This window comes from Anopheles marshallii, chromosome 3 (genome assembly GCF_943734725.1).
Source record: "Anopheles marshallii chromosome 3, idAnoMarsDA_429_01, whole genome shotgun sequence".
In the NCBI taxonomy this organism is placed as follows: Eukaryota; Metazoa; Arthropoda; class Insecta; order Diptera; family Culicidae; genus Anopheles; species Anopheles marshallii.
In genome coordinates, this window is record NC_071327.1 from 39,156,546 (window position 1) to 39,177,959 (window position 21,414).

The following is a 21,414-nucleotide window of genomic DNA, read 5'->3' on the forward strand; positions in this document are numbered from 1 at the left end:
TATTGAGGTGCTGGATTGTTCACTGACTGAAGTTCTGTGTGATTGTGTCTTGCTGTATGGTAAGCAACGCCTTTTATATCCCGATGGATTTTATTAGCTATCCCTAGTGTCCTTGAGGCGATGCTATCATGAAACTGTACTACTTTTACTCACCGAAACTGATCTACATCAAGTGCACTGAAACAAATACGAACCAGTCTACTGGAACTGATTGGTCACCAAAAATACGATGAAAATAAAACAACAAGGGTGTAACGGTCACACCTCCAGTGTTCCATACTTATCGTGAATTTAAAGTAATAAAAATACGTGGTATTTTACCCTCCACGGAAGATAAAATACTGTTGCTGCAAACGTTATTGCAACTGAAAATTGTCTCATAGAACACTGGATAGTTTTTTTTTATCCTTTAATTTAATTCAACGCAGAGCAGGACTAAAAAATTTACTATATTCGCGAGTTCTTTCAAATGAATGCCTTTTCCTTTTACCAGTCCCCTTTTATACTTTTCCTGGTCTTAGCTGACCAGAGATCCCTGGTCGAACCCCAATTTGTTAAGCATCTGCCGTGAAAATGTTGCCAGATACGATCGGACCGTATGTTTATTAACAAGTGTAGCAATCAACTATTAAATGTTCACGTCAGGGTTGAGAAATCTGAAAAAATAATAAATTATGGTATCTCAATCATTTGACGGTTAAGTTATAACTTACAATTTCCAGAATGAAAGTCTGTTCTATTATTGTAGTTTCATTTACAACTCTTGAACAAATTCGTCGTAAGAAGCCGGGTGTGATATACCAATGACGTCAAAAAGTCTCCTTTTTTGCACAGTTTAGGTATATCAAAACTACCAAAAGATTGTTCATTCTTGGAATATTAGTAATAGGTGTTTGACTTTCCTATGTAATAACATCTTTAAAGGATTCAACATCTTCAAAAAGAATGCATTGTTTTAAAGGTAAGGAAAGTGTAATAAACCTCGGTCTGCAGTTATTGTGTCTTAAGACGGAATAATGCGGAACAACATCTTACGAATAATCCCTTGTCGCTTCTGATATCTAAATTATATAAGGATGTTGTGCAAACAGGTGATGGTGCCTTTGAAGTCCTTTATACGAATGCAGATCCATCCTTTCCTTATCGTAGATGTCTATATATCTATTTGTGATAAAGACCTATCTAATCAATTGGCTCCATTCTCATGTTATCCTCGATTTCACTGCATGTAAATTATGCTCTGTTTTGATGTTCCCTCTTCTCTACGAGCTGTATTTTTTGATCGAGCCAAAAACAAGCCGCACGCATGACTGGCATAGGAACTTGATCCAAGATTTCCGAATTATCGTCTTGAACCGGTCGAAATCGATCTACTTGTATTCTTTGAGAAGCGCCATCATCGATTAAACATAAAATCGACTAGATTCAAATTCGGGGAGCTGGGAGTCCACAAAGTTGTGTTCAAAAAGTCGGTGAAGTCGTTCGGAAACCAGATTTGCACAAATTTCCATTTGTGCTGCTGCATCGTTCTGCAGGAACATGTAAAGCTTTAGTTCGCAGAGATTTTTTAAAGAACTTGAAGTGAAGTTGAAAAAATAATGACGCCTACTAGGCGATGCAAATGTGTATTCAAAGTTATTGAATACCCTGCATTTGCACAGGTAATCAGCCATGCAAATTAACTAGTAACTAAGTAAATTTGTTCACTTAATTACTAGTTAATTTACCTAGTTAATTATGTTTAAACATATTCAAAGCCTAGAAAATTCATGCTCTGTAGAAACATACAAAGTAAAGTAAAACACATGTGTGTTTTGCCTTGGAATACGAGTATAATAGAATAGAATAAGTGTATTTCGTAAAAGTTATAATAATAATTGCTATAATGCCTAGTAAAGCTACAACAAATCCAAGATACTACTAGAAAAGACTGCAGACCCTTCTAAAGGATTTCAAAGGATCTCAAAGGAATGAAGATAATTCAATCCAAGGACCTTATTTTAGTTTTATTTAATAAAAATCAATATTGTTTGCCTCGAGGACTGTACAATAGCGTCAGAAAGAAGAAAAAAAACAGACAAAAAAAACACAATAACAAAGACGAGACACACTACGAAGAGGTAGACATGACGCGGGAACGGAAAGAAGCAAGGGATAGATTGTGGTCAAACAGATCACCTACAGAATTAAAAAAAGGCTAGGGCGCGCACCCAAGGATCGTTCATGGAAAACCGCGTGCGTCGCAAGGGAATGAAAAGCGGAAAGTGGGGATGGGGGGGGGGGGGGGGGGGGGGGATTTCGTAGGATGAGATATATAGGGGGATGGCCGCCAGAAGGGAAGGGGAATCGATATAGGATAGCAGGATGTTGGCAATGAACAGTGTGGGCGCATGATCGTAGCGCTCTTTTAGCCCGACCAGAGTAAGCATGTGACACCGCACTGTATAGGGAGGAGAAGCAGCGTTGGGATCGTTTAAGAAGCGTTTGATGGCGATTCTAGTAAACTTCCGTAGCACCCTCTCCAACCTATCCATAGAGGTGACTCCTGCTGGAGACCAAACGACGCTGGCATAGTCCAGAATAGGATGTATCCAGCAGCAATACAGCGCCCTCAAACACAGCGGATCACGAACCTCAGACGCCATGCGGGAGATGAGGCCCAATAGCTTGTTTGCCCGCTCGAGGAGAGAATTGAAGTGTGGTTCAAAGGACAGTTTGTCATCGAGCCATAACCCAAGGTCCTTGACTAGGCTGACCCGAATGAGGGGTTGTCATTTATTGTTTTTATAGAGACTTTGAGCTGGGCAGCAGCATTCGCCTCTACCGAATGAGGGGTGAGCCACAGAGATGATAATTAAATAGGTGCTTGACGGGAGAGCGACCAAACGAGATGACGCAGCATTTGACTATGGATGAGCCCGTTGGATAAACACCATTCTGCAAATGCATCAGCATAGCTTTGGAGGGAGAGGAAGTCAAGAGACGAGGACACCGGAAGATAGAAGTTTACATCGTCAGCGTAGAGCAGACATCCATTAGGTGGGAGACATCTGACGCAGTCCGAGATGAAAAGAGAGAACAGAACAGTAACGGACTCAAGACGCTACCCTGAGGAACTCCAGACTTTCCGACGAAAGGATCGGAGAGAACACCATCAACCCTTGCCCTGTAAGTGCGGTCCTTTAGGAAGGAACAGAACCAGAAGAAAAGTGGACCACCGAATCCCATACGTTCGAGCTTAGCTAAGAGCAGCCAATGAGGCAAGCAATCGAACACAGCTTTGAAGTCAGTATATATGACGTCGACCTGTTTACCAGCAATCATCTACGGGTACAGGTCGAGCATCATTGACATGAGGTTCGACAGGGTAGAACGTCTAGGCATGAAACCATGCTGGGAGGAAGGGATCAGCGGGTGAACAATAGGAAGGATTGAAGAGTGGATGACAGACTCGAGGACTTTAGATAAAGTACAAAGGATTGAGATGCCTCGGTAGTTGGAAGGAGAAGTACGGCATCCTCTCTTGAAGATCGAAATCAAGAAGGCCGATTTCCTCAGCGGGGGAAAAACTCCCATATAAAGCGACCTATTGAATAGGCGCGTTAATATGGGAGAAACGCCACCTTAGGATCGATCAATACTGAAGACGGAATGCCGTCCGGACCGGGAGAGAAGGAGCGCTTCAGCTGGGCGAGTGTGGTGTGTACCATGGGTTCCTTGATCGGAACAAAGCTCATGTTGATGGCGTCAGAAGGAACGCCCATGAGCCCTGACTCGAAGGACGCGGATGTCCTGGTTGGGTCTACGAAAAGGCCTTCAAAATGATGTGCAAACAGGTTGCTGATTGCCAACGGAGAGGATATGGAATGGTCGCCCACTGACATCGTGGATGGAATATCAGAGTTGTCACGACGGCTGTGGACGAAACGCCAGAAGGATTTTGGATTGGAAAGGAGCTGGGACTGGATGCGCGCAATATGAGTGCCAAATCGGATCCTGTTGTATCTGCGGTGAACAGATGCTGCATATTTGAACACGCGTAGGTGGTAAACGGAGCGGTGCAAACGGTAAGCGCGACGCGCTCGATTAAGATCTTGGGATCGCTTGAGCGCACTTAGATGAGCGTCTGACCACGGAGGTTTAGATTGTGGAGTACGAAATGGACAACAGACGGAGAGGAATGACGAAACAATCGACGTAAAGGTATAGACCGTCGATGAATACTCCATCTTGCTGCCTGAAACAAGAAGGTACGAAAATATTAGAATCAGGCCCATTCTGCCACGAGATGAATGGCATAATGAAGTCGCCAAAAACAAGTATTTTGTCGGAGGTAGTCATACGCTCCAGTATAACGCCAATGCTATCGTGTATCGCTTCGACGACCGATGCGGATGTGCTGTGATAGTTGGCATGTGATGTGATAATTGCTATAATGGCTAGTAAAGCTACTACAAATCAAAGATACTACTGGAAAAGACTGCAGACACTCCTAAAGGATTTCAAAGGATCTCAAAGTAATGAAGATAATTTAATCCAAGGATCTTCGTTATTTCTTACAGGATTTCGAAGCTCACGAGTTCAATCGGATTGGATGTATCGCCTGAAAAATTAATATCATACCCATATTAAGACACTTATTTGTTCGCTGTTAGAATAATGTATCTTCTCATGGTGATAATGAACGTATCATTACTCCTAACAAAATGATTGATCCATATTCATACATGATAAGTAAATGAGAAAGGTGCATTTTTATCAAATTAATCGTTAGACGAACCTTCTAACCCCCTCTGAGTTTTGCTGATGGAATTATGTCATATAGTTGCTAATAATCAATTGAATTGCTTATGGAAAAAAAGGAAAGCAGTATGTTTGTTTTATGAATTGCTTTTTATTATAATCCTACACACTTCCTAAGTCACTGATTTTACTATAATTCTATTTGAACTTAGTAATGATGATGGCTCAGATGGCTCTGTCCATGAACGATGCTGGAGGTGGAGTGCGCGATCGGAGCAGCGTGGTGAGCGATCGGGGCGGAGTAGTGCGCGATCGGTGCAACATGATGCGCGATCGGGGCTGCATGGTGCGCGATCGGGGCGGAATAATGCGCGATCGGAGCAGCATGGTGGTGCTGGACGGTAGCGTGGGCTACTGGAGCATGGGCATAGCTGGACACGTGCACGGGCTGAGCGATCACCTTGTGGACTGGCTGGGCGATCTTCACTGCCGACGGTTCACGACGCACAACGGCGTTGAATCCGGAGTGATGATCGGCATGGTAGTCGACTACGCGGTGGTGGCCATCGGAGTCCAACAACGAGTACTGTCCGTGCACTTCATCTCCGTGGCGGGTCTCATGCTGGCTCTTGATGTCTCCGGTATGCTCATCGTGCACGGAGTACGAGAACTCGTAGTTAGCCGGGGCATGGTGCTCTACGGACTTGATGATCGTGGGTTGAGCGATGGTCTTGACGATGGTCGGAGCGGAGTGCTGGTAGATAGCCGGGGCGGCATGGATGGATCCGACATGGTGGACAGCTGGGGCAGCATGATGCTGGATGGTGGAGTGCGATGTAGCGATCGATCCGTGGTGAGCCACGGGGAGCAGACCAGCGCTAGCGGCAGCTACCAGAGTAGCCAACAAAACAAACTATAGAACGGAAAAAGAAACAAATGTTGTAAAACATGCTATCAAGACGATATCGAAGAAGACAGTCTTACTTTGAACGCCATTATTGAGGTGCTGGATTGTTCACTGACTGAAGTTCTGTGTGATTGTGTCTTGCTGTATGGTAAGCAACGCCTTTTATATCCCGATGGATTTTATTAGCTATCCCTAGTGTCCTTGAGGCGATGCTATCATGAAACTGTACTACTTTTACTCACCGAAACTGATCTACATCAAGTGCACTGAAACAAATACGAACCAGTCTACTGGAACTGATTGGTCACCAAAAATACGATGAAAATAAAACAACAAGGGTGTAACGGTCACACCTCCAGTGTTCCATACTTATCGTGAATTTAAAGTAATAAAAATACGTGGTATTTTACCCTCCACGGAAGATAAAATACTGTTGCTGCAAACGTTATTGCAACTGAAAATTGTCTCATAGAACACTGGATAGTTTTTTTTTATCCTTTAATTTAATTCAACGCAGAGCAGGACTAAAAAATTTACTATATTCGCGAGTTCTTTCAAATGAATGCCTTTTCCTTTTACCAGTCCCCTTTTATACTTTTCCTGGTCTTAGCTGACCAGAGATCCCTGGTCGAACCCCAATTTGTTAAGCATCTGCCGTGAAAATGTTGCCAGATACGATCGGACCGTATGTTTATTAACAAGTGTAGCAATCAACTATTAAATGTTCACGTCAGGGTTGAGAAATCTGAAAAAATAATAAATTATGGTATCTCAATCATTTGACGGTTAAGTTATAACTTACAATTTCCAGAATGAAAGTCTGTTCTATTATTGTAGTTTCATTTACAACTCTTGAACAAATTCGTCGTAAGAAGCCGGGTGTGATATACCAATGACGTCAAAAAGTCTCCTTTTTTGCACAGTTTAGGTATATCAAAACTACCAAAAGATTGTTCATTCTTGGAATATTAGTAATAGGTGTTTGACTTTCCTATGTAATAACATCTTTAAAGGATTCAACATCTTCAAAAAGAATGCATTGTTTTAAAGGTAAGGAAAGTGTAATAAACCTCGGTCTGCAGTTATTGTGTCTTAAGACGGAATAATGCGGAACAACATCTTACGAATAATCCCTTGTCGCTTCTGATATCTAAATTATATAAGGATGTTGTGCAAACAGGTGATGGTGCCTTTGAAGTCCTTTATACGAATGCAGATCCATCCTTTCCTTATCGTAGATGTCTATATATCTATTTGTGATAAAGACCTATCTAATCAATTGGCTCCATTCTCATGTTATCCTCGATTTCACTGCATGTAAATTATGCTCTGTTTTGATGTTCCCTCTTCTCTACGAGCTGTATTTTTTGATCGAGCCAAAAACAAGCCGCACGCATGACTGGCATAGGAACTTGATCCAAGATTTCCGAATTATCGTCTTGAACCGGTCGAAATCGATCTACTTGTATTCTTTGAGAAGCGCCATCATCGATTAAACATAAAATCGACTAGATTCAAATTCGGGGAGCTGGGAGTCCACAAAGTTGTGTTCAAAAAGTCGGTGAAGTCGTTCGGAAACCAGATTTGCACAAATTTCCATTTGTGCTGCTGCATCGTTCTGCAGGAACATGTAAAGCTTTAGTTCGCAGAGATTTTTTAAAGAACTTGAAGTGAAGTTGAAAAAATAATGACGCCTACTAGGCGATGCAAATGTGTATTCAAAGTTATTGAATACCCTGCATTTGCACAGGTAATCAGCCATGCAAATTAACTAGTAACTAAGTAAATTTGTTCACTTAATTACTAGTTAATTTACCTAGTTAATTATGTTTAAACATATTCAAAGCCTAGAAAATTCATGCTCTGTAGAAACATACAAAGTAAAGTAAAACACATGTGTGTTTTGCCTTGGAATACGAGTATAATAGAATAGAATAAGTGTATTTCGTAAAAGTTATAATAATAATTGCTATAATGCCTAGTAAAGCTACAACAAATCCAAGATACTACTAGAAAAGACTGCAGACCCTTCTAAAGGATTTCAAAGGATCTCAAAGGAATGAAGATAATTCAATCCAAGGACCTTATTTTAGTTTTATTTAATAAAAATCAATATTGTTTGCCTCGAGGACTGTACAATAGCGTCAGAAAGAAGAAAAAAAACAGACAAAAAAAACACAATAACAAAGACGAGACACACTACGAAGAGGTAGACATGACGCGGGAACGGAAAGAAGCAAGGGATAGATTGTGGTCAAACAGATCACCTACAGAATTAAAAAAAGGCTAGGGCGCGCACCCAAGGATCGTTCATGGAAAACCGCGTGCGTCGCAAGGGAATGAAAAGCGGAAAGTGGGGATGGGGGGGGGGGGGGGGATTTCGTAGGATGAGATATATAGGGGGATGGCCGCCAGAAGGGAAGGGGAATCGATATAGGATAGCAGGATGTTGGCAATGAACAGTGTGGGCGCATGATCGTAGCGCTCTTTTAGCCCGACCAGAGTAAGCATGTGACACCGCACTGTATAGGGAGGAGAAGCAGCGTTGGGATCGTTTAAGAAGCGTTTGATGGCGATTCTAGTAAACTTCCGTAGCACCCTCTCCAACCTATCCATAGAGGTGACTCCTGCTGGAGACCAAACGACGCTGGCATAGTCCAGAATAGGATGTATCCAGCAGCAATACAGCGCCCTCAAACACAGCGGATCACGAACCTCAGACGCCATGCGGGAGATGAGGCCCAATAGCTTGTTTGCCCGCTCGAGGAGAGAATTGAAGTGTGGTTCAAAGGACAGTTTGTCATCGAGCCATAACCCAAGGTCCTTGACTAGGCTGACCCGAATGAGGGGTTGTCATTTAATGTTTTTATAGAGACTTTGAGCTGGGCAGCAGCATTCGCCTCTACCGAATGAGGGGTGAGCCACAGAGATGATAATTAAATAGGTGCTTGACGGGAGAGCGACCAAACGAGATGACGCAGCATTTGACTATGGATGAGCCCGTTGGATAAACACCATTCTGCAAATGCATCAGCATAGCTTTGGAGGGAGAGGAAGTCAAGAGACGAGGACACCGGAAGATAGAAGTTTACATCGTCAGCGTAGAGCAGACATCCATTAGGTGGGAGACATCTGATGCAGTCCGAGATGAAAAGAGAGAACAGTAACGGACTCAAGACGCTACCCTGAGGAACTCCAGACTTTCCGACGAAAGGATCGGAGAGAACACCATCAACCCTTGCCCTGTAAGTGCGGTCCTTTAGGAAGGAACAGAACCAGAAGAAAAGTGGACCACCGAATCCCATACGTTCGAGCTTAGCTAAGAGCAGCCAATGAGGCAAGCAATCGAACGCAGCTTTGAAGTCAGTATATATGACGTCGACCTGTTTACCAGCAATCATCTACGGGTACAGGTCGAGCATCATTGACATGAGGTTCGACAGGGTAGAACGTCTAGGCATGAAACCATGCTGGGAGGAAGGGATCAGCGGGTGAACAATAGGAAGGATTGAAGAGTGGATGACAGACTCGAGGACTTTAGATAAAGTACAAAGGATTGAGATGCCTCGGTAGTTGGAAGGAGAAGTACGGCATCCTCTCTTGAAGATCGAAATCAAGAAGGCCGATTTCCTCAGCGGGGGAAAAACTCCCATATAAAGCGACCTATTGAATAGGCGCGTTAATATGGGAGAAACGCCACCTTAGGATCGATCAAAACTGAAGACGGAATGCCGTCCGGACCGGGAGAGAAGGAGCGCTTCAGCTGGGCGAGTGTGGTGTGTACCATGGGTTCCTTGATCGGAACAAAGCTCATGTTGATGGCGTCAGAAGGAACGCCCATGAGCCCTGACTCGAAGGACGCGGATGTCCTGGTTGGGTCTACGAAAAGGCCTTCAAAATGATGTGCAAACAGGTTGCTGATTGCCAACGGAGAGGATATGGAATGGTCGCCCACTGACATCGTGGATGGAATATCAGAGTTGTCACGACGGCTGTGGACGAAACGCCAGAAGGATTTTGGATTGGAAAGGAGCTGGGACTGGATGCGCGCAATATGAGTGCCAAATCGGATCCTGTTGTATCTGCGGTGAACAGATGCTGCATATTCGAACACGCGTAGGTGGTAAACGGAGCGGTGCAAACGGTAAGCGCGACGCGCTCGATTAAGATCTTGGGATCGCTTGGGCGCACTTAGATGAGCGTCTGACCACGGAGGTTTAGATTGTGGAGTACGAAATGGACAACAGACGGAGAGGAATGACGAAACAATCGACGTAAATTTGGTAACAGCCTCGTCGAACGTAGGGCTAGACTCCAAGAAGCTCCAGTCATTGGCATTGAGCAGTTGTTCGAATTTTTTACGGTCAAGCTTCTTGAAGTTCAGCTTACGTGGTGTGCCAGTTTGGGAGTGGACCACTCAGAATGAGCTGGGGCAACTGGGACAGTCATCTCGATGGCAGGATGGTGGGCATCTTCGTCAAATAGCGGCAATGGAGCACGGCAAACAGGACCACAGTCCAATGCGGCAACAGAATTACAGAAAATAACGTCTAATTGACGACTATTTGTGTTCGATATTCCCGACAACTGTTTTAAATTGTTGAAGTATAGACCGTCGATGAATACTCCATCTTGCTGCCTGAAACAAGAAGGTACGAAAATATTAGAATCAGGCCCATTCTGCCACGAGATGAATGGCATAATGAAGTCGCCAAAAACAAGTATTTTGTCGGAGGTAGTCATACGCTCCAGTATAACGCCAATGCTATCGTGTATCGCTTCGACGACCGATGCGGATGTGCTGTGATAGTTGGCATGTGATGTGATAATTGCTATAATGGCTAGTAAAGCTACTACAAATCAAAGATACTACTGGAAAAGACTGCAGACACTCCTAAAGGATTTCAAAGGATCTCAAAGTAATGAAGATAATTTAATCCAAGGATCTTCGTTATTTCTTACAGGATTTCGAAGCTCACGATTTCAATCGGATTGGATGTATCGCCTGAAAAATTAATATCATACCCATATTAAGACACTTATTTGTTCGCTGTTAGAATAATGTATCTTCTCATGGTGATAATGAACGTATCATTACTCCTAACAAAACGATTGATCCATATTCATACATGATAAGTAAATGAGAAAGGTGCATTTTTATCAAATAAATCGTTAGAAGAACCTTCTAACCCCCTCTGAGTTTCGCTGATGGAATTATGTCATATAGTTGCTAATAATCAATTGAATTGCTTATGGAAAAAAGGAAAGCAATATGTTTGTTTTATGAATTGCTTTTTATTATAATCCTACACACTTCCTAAGTCACTGATTTTACTATAATTCTATTTGAACTTAGTAATGATGATGGCTCAGATGGCTCTGTCCATGAACGATGCTGGAGGTGGAGTGCGCGATCGGAGCAGCGTGGTGAGCGATCGGGGCGGAGTAGTGCGCGATCGGAGCAACATGATGCGCGATCGGGGCTGCATGGTGCGCAATCGGGGCGGAGTAGTGCGCGATCGGAGCAGCATGGTGGTGCTGGACGGTAGCGTGGGCTACTGGAGCATGGGCATAGCTGGACACGTGCACGGGCTGAGCGATCACCTTGTGGACTGGCTGGGCGATCTTCACTGCCGACGGTTCACGACGCACAACGGCGTTGAATCCGGAGTGATGATCGGCATGGTAGTCGACGACGCGGTGGTGGCCATCGGAGTCCAACAACGAGTACTGTCCGTGCACTTCATCTCCGTGGCGGGTCTCATGCTGGCTCTTGATGTCTCCGGTATGCTCATCGTGCACGGAGTACGAGAACTCGTAGTTAGCCGGGGCATGGTGCTCTACGGACTTGATGATCGTGGGTTGAGCGATGGTCTTGACGATGGTCGGAGCGGAGTGCTGGTAGATAGCCGGGGCGGCATGGATGGATCCGACATGGTGGACAGCTGGGGCAGCATGATGCTGGATGGTGGAGTGCGATGTAGCGATCGATCCGTGGTGAGCCACGGGGAGCAGACCAGCGCTAGCGGCAGCTACCAGGGTAGCCAACAAAACAAACTATAGAACGGAAAAGAAACAAATGTTGTAAAACATGCTATCAAGACGATATCGAAGAAGACAGTCTTACTTTGAACGCCATTATTGGGGTGCTGGATTGTTTACTGGTTGAAGTTCTGTGTGATTGTGCCATTTTCAATGATAGCCAACGCATTTTATACTCAGGATATCTCGATGGAATTAAGTTTTTCTTATGTCCTTGAAGCAAGACTATCATGGAACTGCACTACTTTTACCTGGGGAAACCTGATATGAGTTTTATTCACACTCTCTTACCATATGTCTGGCTGGTCGAATGAACCACACAATTTGTTGAATCGTATAAGGTTTGCCTTAAAAAAGTAATATAAATTAAATAACTAGAAAAAAAAAACTTTGAAAGACAAATGGATGCTTTAAAGTTCGTTTGATTGTTTTGTTTAATAAGCATTCAGGATAAATGCTGCGAAGCCCCATTGGCCAATCATACATCAACATGTCTTAACTTTAGCTAACGCCATTCAAAACAAAAATGTTGTCAGATTTTTTGCTTTTTCATGGTCTTAACTATAAATTGTCATTGTAGTCCTCGAACAAATTGAATTTGATTGTCTGGTTGAGGTTCTGCCTCCGATTGTCACTAGGAAAGTTTGTGATCTCAATTAAAATGTTATAATTAACCATTTTAAGAGTAATTTCTCAACAGTTGCACCGGATCTTGGAGATTTCCTGCTGGTCAGATGCGACTGGCATCATTCTCTATCACAATCTCTCGCAAAACCTCTTTCACAAAACAAAATTTAACTAGTCCAGGTACTTCTTCATTGTTTGGCCGATTACTGCAACTTCCTGGGAAACGCAAACATTACCTTGTCTTCAATCTTCATCTTTAGATTCTTTGCTAAAGCGGCGATCTGTGCTATGGTGCTCAGAGCCAGACTACTTATTGGCGCTTTAACCTTGTTTAAGACAGCAGAACATAAACAAAACCAGATCGATCCGAAACCGATGAGTTAGGATATATTCCGGCCATTGACATCATTAAAACTGACGTATAATAAAAATTATAAAGCGGTTTATGAAAAGTTACTTTTTATTTGATCTACCGACTAGTCCAATCAGCGAACTGAATATATTCAATAATCGTTTTGTTACAGAGCGTACACCTATAACCTTAAACGAAAAGTAAACAAACTAACATCATAACAACTGCCACAAATTGTCTAAAGTTACGCTGATCTATCACAGATAGGTTGCTACACAGAACAAGAACGAATTCTATAATGCTATGCGACGTGCTGCTGGCAACATTCCTTATTTGCTCAGGTACTTAGCGGCCCAATCCGTTCGTCCTGTGTGCTCATTACCGGCGCCAACGTACGCTAAAACCTCTGATAGATAAACAAATACATTAATTCATTATTTTCTCCATCATGAATCAGAAATTACCGTTATCAGGGATCCACTGCTTCTTTTCGACTCCATTTTTCGGTATGTCATCCCATGGGAACAATTTAAACGATGGATTAATACCGCTGAACTTGTCGGTGCTTAAATTGCTGAAAGTAATCAACAGAACAGCAGATTACCAGCTTAGCAGGTTTTTCCTTAATCGAGTTTATACACTCTCTACAAAACACGCACATACCTAGTGTCTGAAACAAATACTTGCTGCTGATTTTTTCGCCGTGGCACCACATTAGCGCTGGAATGGGAAGGTTTAGCATCTGAATTATCGAAAATGTCCGCTATCGCTCCGCTAGCTCCGATGTTTTTAGTGGAGCTCTTGGCAAACGGAACCGTGTTCGGGTACTTTGCTGTGGTAGAATCCTTGCTGAATGATAACGCCCCGAAAAGGTCCTCCAACTTAAAGTCGTTCGATTGTTTCTTCGTTGGTTTTATTCGACTTCTGATGGAGGAAGTAATGATTTTTGTATATTAATTTTGCAAACGTAAACGGTATAAAATAATCGTAGCACACATACCCTAAAATTTCTTCCAGCGTATTATCTTCATGCCTTTCTCCAAGATGGTGGGTTGGTTCCCAGCTCTTGCTGAAATGTCCATGAATCGTTCGATCCATCGGCCCGTTTCGATTTCGGTACACCTTCAGATCTTCATCCGTTTTTCGAGTCAAAAGCATAGGTTGTTTAGAAAATGCGTTGTACACCTTGCTATCGTTCAGAAAACCACCGTTAAACGCACCCTCTTCGCCAGTTCTTCGACTAGTTCCTATACCTCCACCATCACTACCTCCGCCAATACTCAAAGCAGTGGTTCCGTTTTTTAACATGTGGCCAGAATTCTTCTTATGTAGATAGAACCCGCTACCGAAGTAGCTCGAATCGTCACTATCAATGACCGAAAGCGTTCGATGTCCGCCTGCTTTCGTGACTCCATATCCGCTTTGATGGTGTTTATAATCAGTATTTCGTGTGACGAATATATCGTTCACCTTCTCTTTTTTGCCTCCAATTCCGTCTGTTAGTGGTATCGGTACATCCGTCACACGGCTCTCCTCGATACGCACTACCGCGGGTTTAATAATAGCGTAACTAACAACGGACCCCGTGCTCTTGTCATTCTTATTCGCATCGCCTGCTGCATCGTTGGTTTCGTAGGCCATGTTTGACTTGGAGTAGGTGTTCGTTGGAGCATTACGCAGTATTCTCGTCATACCTTGGCCATTTGTTTGAACGGAAGGCCCAATTCCCACAGTGTATCCATTGAGCATTTCGTTTAACAGGCTGTAGTTTATACCACTCTGGAGCTTGCCAGTTTCCTTCTCATCTTCGGTGAACACCTGCTGACTGGCTTGGGTTGGCTGTGTTTGCTCAGTCGTCCGGTCGACAGTACTCTCCGACACGCGTGATAGGCTTAACATGGAGTTCAAATCGTTCAGTTCGCTGTGACTAATCGGATTGAAATTGCCATTAGTTCCATTTACATCGCGCGCATTCCTCGAGTTGGTATCTAGTTCCATGATTGATAAACGAGCATTCGGTGCACCAGCCGCTGGACCACCGTTCGCGTTACCATTAAGTGGCTGATTGTGTTTTATTAAACTGTTTGTTGTGATATTCGCTGAGTTTCGTGCCTTCACTGTGCTAAAGTAGGGATATTTCATCGATTGTTGTGCGGTTGGTCGTTTCTCCGGCTCCCATTGGAGCAAATCTTCCAGCAGCTGTATACCAGCGGTACTGGCACGTGTCACTAAGGTGGCCAATGGTATTTTTGGACACTCCGGAAACCGGAACTGAATCGTTGCAGCAAGTTTATGCCCGTCAGGCCAATCGGACTTAAAATCAAACAAAACATACAAAATGGACAATTAGCTTACAACAAAACCGGCAAAGGATTATCTGATATTTTATACTTCCAATGCTTACCTTGTCCGGTGTGCCTAGCACAGAACATATCTTGAACAACTGATCCACCTCGCTAGAGCCAGGAAATAATGGCCGAAAGGTGTATAATTCCGCCATAATACATCCTACTGCCCATAGGTCTATGGAACTCCCATAGCGTGTTGAATGTAGAAGCACTTCTGGCGCACGGTACCTTAACATAAAAATCGCAGCTGATATTACTAAACTTTTCTTATTTACTAACATTATCTAAACAGGACTCGAAAATAAATATGAAAACAGTTTTTGAAGGTTCGCAATCTCAGATACAAAGCATGATCTGAACAATAAAAAAAATAAAATAAACCTGTTGTGAAAATGTAATCTGTTGTGAAAATATATAATAAATGATTGCACCCGAATGCGATGAATAAGAATATGGTAGGTTTAAATTAGCAAAAGTAATATTGGAAAAATAAAGTAGGAAGCAATATTCCATGATTTTTGTTGCATAGTTACAAGACATATTTTTCATTCAGGGTAGCCTTCCAAAAATTTAAACTTAAATTTGGAAAAATTGTAATTGCCTTGTAATGCCTTGTAACTTAATTAAACTAATTCCATGAAAACACATTTTTTGGAGACAATAAACATTGATATCAGAATTTAAAGTATAAATTTAACAAAACATTACCTAAGATGATGATGATAATGATCATCTCATCCGGTGATGTATAAGTACCGGCGCCGGACTTCACACGACAGGACCGGTCCAAAATCCCATCCGTATCAATCCTTCGTACGCAGGATTGACTATCCGGTTATGGGTAAACAAAATCAAAGAAAACCAGAAATGGCGGGCCTGCACCTCTTGAGGTTGATGTTTCGTTTAAGCAGAAGAATAATATAGTTATGCCGCACGGAGGAACTCATAACCTGATTTGTATCAGTATCCTTAACATAAGCATAAAAAAATATACTGCCACTCACATCCACATATTCGTAACAAAAAAAAGTTATGTTTCGCACTTTACATCGGATAGAATTGAAGGAAAAGTTTTATTGCATTTACTGAAGAATATGAACCATACGATCCTACCCTTTTCAAGTAGGTTTAACGCATAATATTAACAAGAAGAAAAAGGCTCTGCTTTTATTCAAAAATTACTATTTTTGTTCCTCCTGCACGCTTATGTTTGAAGCTTTTCTATTTTGATTGAAAATTTATCAGCGTTAATAACCCGACGTTTTATTTCCAGGATGTTAACTAGTCATAAAACAAGAGGGTTAACAACAATACCTTGGCCTTTATCAAATTTTCGATGAAATTTTACAAAATTTAAAGAATAGTATCATATTCTTGGAAAAAACACTATCAAAATTACGCTTAAGGCACGGCACTTTTGTAATTTTTTTTTAACTCGTGAATGTGTAAATCGCCCTGCATTATCTATTTCATGCGTCATCATATGTCGTAGGACGAAAACAATTTACGAAACATGAAGTCTAAAACTCATCCAAAAACCTCAAAACGCAATGTGACCAGGCTGCCCGAAAAGGGTTACAATAATTCATGACACTCGCAACATGTTTTGACTTTGATCACGCAACACGCAATATGTTTGCTCCCACCATGAAAAACGCACCCGGTTTGTACTAGTTCTAAGCACTGGAGAGATCATACAACGAGACGGCGACATATTTACAAACACACTCTTACCATCTGGTGGAAACGTAGTCCGTGTATGGTGGCCGGGAGCGTATCTCCCGGGCAAGTCCAAAGTCAGCTATTTTTACCGTTTCCGGTCCGCTGCACAGCACATTCTCTGGTTTCAAGTCGCGGTGGAAGAAACCGTGTCGGTGCATAAACGCCAACCCGGTCAGAATTTGCTGCAGTATCAGTCTTACGGTGGCCTCCGGGAAATGGGTATCACGATCCTTAATCAGCTGGTACAGGTTCTCCTGCATGTACTCGAACACAAAGTACAGCACATCGTTTTCCCGTATCACTTCCTTCAGCTTTACCACGTTGGCATGGGAAAGTTTTTTCAACGACTGAAAAAAAAAAACAAAAGCAAAGAAACGTGTGGACACATAAACGATGTATGAATGGTTGGCCATCGGTTGGTTTCCGATGTGATTGCCCATAAAGCAAACTGCATTACCTTCACCTCCCTGAGGCTCATGGCTTCCTCCCAAGAGTAATATTTCCGTTTCATGCGCTTGATGGCGACCTTTTCGCCGGTGTCCTTCCGCTGGCCAAGGACAACGGTACCGTATGTACCGTCTCCCAGTTGACTTAGCGTCAGATATCGATTCATGGCTGGACCGCGTCTTCCTGTAAAACCGTTGTTCTACTTGCACCGTCACATTCCACATACAAGATGTTCCACAGTGATCAACCGCGTTACCGTCAAACATTAAACGAGTACCAAACAACACCCAACCACTAGGAACACAAGCTTTATGTTCTGTTTTTCTCTTATTTCTGCTTGCCAGGAACTCACTAACACTCTCGGTAGAGAAATCCTACAGTTCACCATTGATATCCACTACAGCACCACCAGTTCCGTTCGTTGTCGCAGTGGCAAAGGATCACTGGCAGCTAACATCATGCTACGTGAAGTAGTTAAAGTTTTTCAACCATTTCCGTACGCTTGAAACTAACCTTTTTAACTGTAACACTAACAAAACACCAATTTATTCACTCAATGAATCATAAATATTGGGTGCAACTGTGTTTGCATCCCACGAAATCGTCTGGTTAACGGGAAACCTTCAAAGTTTAGGGTTGAATTATTGATTGAGGTAGAAAAGTGAGGCATAATCAATAAATACGATGTAGTAAAAATACAACAACTACTGTTCCTTCCACCTTTTTTAAAGTTTTGAGAACAAAATTATCGTTATTATTAGAAGCTAAAAAATAATTCAGTTTTAAGCCAAACTGTCGTGGGATTTTAATATACAGAGTGGCCATTCATAGATTTCATAGTAAAAATTACTCATTTTTATGTTCCTTTTCATACACTCCGTAATAATACTACGCTACCTCTTGTTTTTGAAGAAAAAAGGAAAAATGGAGGATGATTTTTCATTGTTCTACGAGAACAAAATACGAAGCCAAGTTGACCGTCAGAACAATTGAATAGGAGATCGATTAACCATCAACGTCGGCAATAAACTATAGATAACGTTCCGATGATACTCTGGTCAACAACCAAAGCTAATTTGAACCTTCAGGAAGGTCAGGAACACGCATTTCTCGCGTCACGAAACGGCGATAGCTATCATGTGAAAGATGTTCACAAAGATAAGCACTAATTTTGTATATGAATGGTTGCATGAAACCGATGTATGAAAGAGATTCTACAATTTATATGCCGCATGTATGAGCTGTATTGAGCAGCATTTGCAACTCCCTATTTGGCAATTTGATTATGTGCAACAGTATCAAAAAGTTTTTTTGTTAGTGTTGCACCGCAGGTAATAATAGCTTTTAAAAACGACCAAAAAATGTAAAATAATTCCAAACCGAAACGTTCTGTGGGCTCTGTATGTGGGCTAGCAAATAACACCATTAACCTTTTAACCCACAAAATATCACGCAACTTGATAGGGAAACATTCGCACGCCAAACATTACACTCGACAATGCGTACACTGGCAAACTCCAATTCTCCGTGCCGTCGAACTTTTCCGCCAATTAGTGGTTTCGAACGAAAACACAGTTCTTTTTTTTGTTTCAGAAACAACACCCAACACTTACAAGTCTACTGCCGAACACTCACATTCGATATTGACAGGAATAATAAGAACTTCCAAGACCATGGCTACGCTTTCCTAGCAAATCCTTCACACTGTACACAGAGCGCTAAACGACGTTCGTTGTGTTTGACCTCGTTTTTCGGTTCTCTTTCAATGCGAGCAAAACCCATTTTGCCGCGGCAGTTTTTTTTTTGCACATTGCAATTTTAATCATTCTACCTTGGTAAACTAATACTCAGGAACATTTTTCTTCGTTTGAAGAGCACGGTCTTTTTTGTGTATCAAAATAGTTGGTCAGAATGAAGTAGTTGTAGGGTGAAAAACGATCTGTACGAGCGAAACATGATACATCACAAGCGTAGTGTAAAGTTAGGAATTGAATATACAGCACGAGGCCAGCAAGCCCAACAGAGTCATTTCGTGACAAAAAAGTCGTATTTAATTTCACTTTTATGTTACAAATACGCAGGTACCTCTGTCGCTCACAGACTCTTTATACTTCTTTCTTATAAAAACCACTGTTAATACATTTTTCGCACTGCATACAACTGTGCCTCACTGTATAAACACTATGTTGCGGTGCTTCAACCTCCCAACACATTTGCCCCAAAGGTTTGCCACAATGAGGAACGCCATAGAGTTGTTTGTTGTAATATTTTTATTGTTATACGGTCGATTACGCGCTTCACGTTCAACGCAAACATACAGCACGAAAATGACCAAGTCAACCTTTACGGAAAAACGAACCCTTACAACTAGTCTCCAGAAAACGGGACCGGATGGGTGCGTACCAGCCAATTCGTGTATGTTTATCCGTTTCCTAGGCAACCACTATGACCAGTGCACGCCCAAGTAATTTTCTTGTTTGGTATCTTTTCCCCCAACACACAACAAACACGAGGTCTTTCACTAGCATTATTGAGAAACATTAGCACTTTCAAAGGAAAATTGTAAGACATTGCATAAATGTTCTAATTACGATCACAAAAAATCCGCAAAACTGCACTTGAATTCACCCACGATGCGATCAGTTGATAAATAACCAAATTCTAGTCGACGCATGCGCTTACAACCGTACATACACAATTGCAGAGTACTTGCAAACACATAAAGACGATGTTTTTCCTGTATCAACCGTTGTGAACTTGAGCTACCTGTCCAGGGTTGTTTCCGGCATCAGCATCTAACTGTGTAATTTGTAAGCTGAGAAGGAATTATTTAGGAAAGTGCTTTAGAATTTATTTCTAAAAATATCAGTAAAGTATTTAAACTCTTTAGAAAAAATAAATATTTTGCTTTTAATAAAGTGATTGGAAAAAATTGAATGTTGAAATCATTCGTCATATAACTACTCATAACGACATTTTGAATTCCAAAAAAACTAATTTTATCGGAAATCTTGTGAATATAAAGATGATACCATCTAATGAAAACGAAAATAACATTTGTTTCGCTTCAAAACTTTTTGTTATTAATGTATAGTAATGACTTTTCACAGTATTATATTTTTTTAGTTATTTGCTTAATTTTTTGTACTCCAGGGCTTTTACAACACACCCACTTAAATTTGGAATATCTCATGAACATTCTATATTCTACCGGCGATAGAAAAGTATTAACACAGCAATAACGATAACACTGACTACTGTTATCAAAATAAGAACTACTTTTACTTACAAATCCCATGTAAGGTCTACAAGGACAGACAAGTCTAGAATCGTAACAGAAAAAATACCAAAAAGACACACCTCTTTCGAAATTTTGAGCTTATTCTGGTTTATCGGTCACTTCATTCAATCCTTTCGTTTTACTGTATATTGCGAATATGGTCAACATTCGGGTAGCTACGTCAAATTCCAGTTTATGGTTCATTTTTTTTTTTTAATTTTTCGTTTATTTCGCGGTTGACCATGTCCTGCTGTTGGGAGTCATCGATCGTTTCGCGCAATCTTGTATTTGCTTCAACTACGCTATTTACCGTAAAGAGCCAGCAATTAAAAAACTACATTTGTAGCAGGTTATATCTGTAAACCGAGCCCTCATTTTCATGAACCTTGCCGACGTTTAATCTCGTGGATAGTTAACAAACTTTGTAACATCTGTTATTTTCGCTGTCGATTATGAGCATCATCTCAAGTTACATATCAACGCTATGACATGATCTCATTCCGTTTGACTAGGATGGACAATTGAACGGTTTCTTAGCTTAGATTGTAAAACGCAAAGGATTTTTCACAAAATATGAGAAAAGCCATACAAAGCATAAACCGCGGTCGTAAGGTATACATTTTTGGTATCTTGTTTTTTAACTCATAACTGTCGGAAGAAATCTGATCTCTTCTATCTTTACTTCATTCATTTTCTTATTGTGGAGGTGTTTCCATTCGAAGTTTATTTTTAAATTCATCAAGTTAACACTATCCGCTGAATGGAGTTCAATGGCATAAATAAGTTAATGTAGATCAGTTTCGACGAGTGAAAGTAGTGCAATATCACGATAGCCTTGTCTCAAGGACGTAAAGAACAACAAACTCCATAGGGATAACTCCAATATAAAAGGCGTTGCTTACCATACAGCAAGACACAATCACACAGAACTTCAGTCAGTAAACAA

At 41.7% G+C, this 21,414-nt stretch overlaps 2 protein-coding genes across 2 annotated transcripts; both read right to left on the reverse strand.

Moving 5' to 3' along the window:
• Nucleotides 1-4,951: 4,951 nt before the first annotated feature.
• On the reverse strand, nucleotides 4,952-11,789 carry LOC128712581 (histidine-rich protein PFHRP-II-like). The gene is made up of 4 exons (XM_053807472.1): nucleotides 11,778-11,789; nucleotides 11,061-11,707; nucleotides 5,728-5,791; nucleotides 4,952-5,656 (listed from the first exon to the last, which is right to left on the reverse strand). The coding sequence occupies exons 1-4, from the start codon at nucleotides 11,787-11,789 to the stop codon at nucleotides 4,952-4,954; spliced, it is 1,428 nt and encodes a 475-aa protein (XP_053663447.1).
• A 1,211-nt stretch (nucleotides 11,790-13,000) lies between these two features.
• Nucleotides 13,001-17,354, reverse strand: LOC128711370 (probable serine/threonine-protein kinase fhkE). Its single transcript, XM_053806240.1, has 7 exons — nucleotides 17,199-17,354; nucleotides 16,754-17,088; nucleotides 15,076-15,247; nucleotides 13,672-14,984; nucleotides 13,335-13,595; nucleotides 13,136-13,245; nucleotides 13,001-13,077 (listed from the first exon to the last, which is right to left on the reverse strand). The coding sequence occupies exons 1-7, from the start codon at nucleotides 17,352-17,354 to the stop codon at nucleotides 13,001-13,003; spliced, it is 2,424 nt and encodes an 807-aa protein (XP_053662215.1).
• Between the last annotated feature and the right edge of the window lie 4,060 nt (nucleotides 17,355-21,414).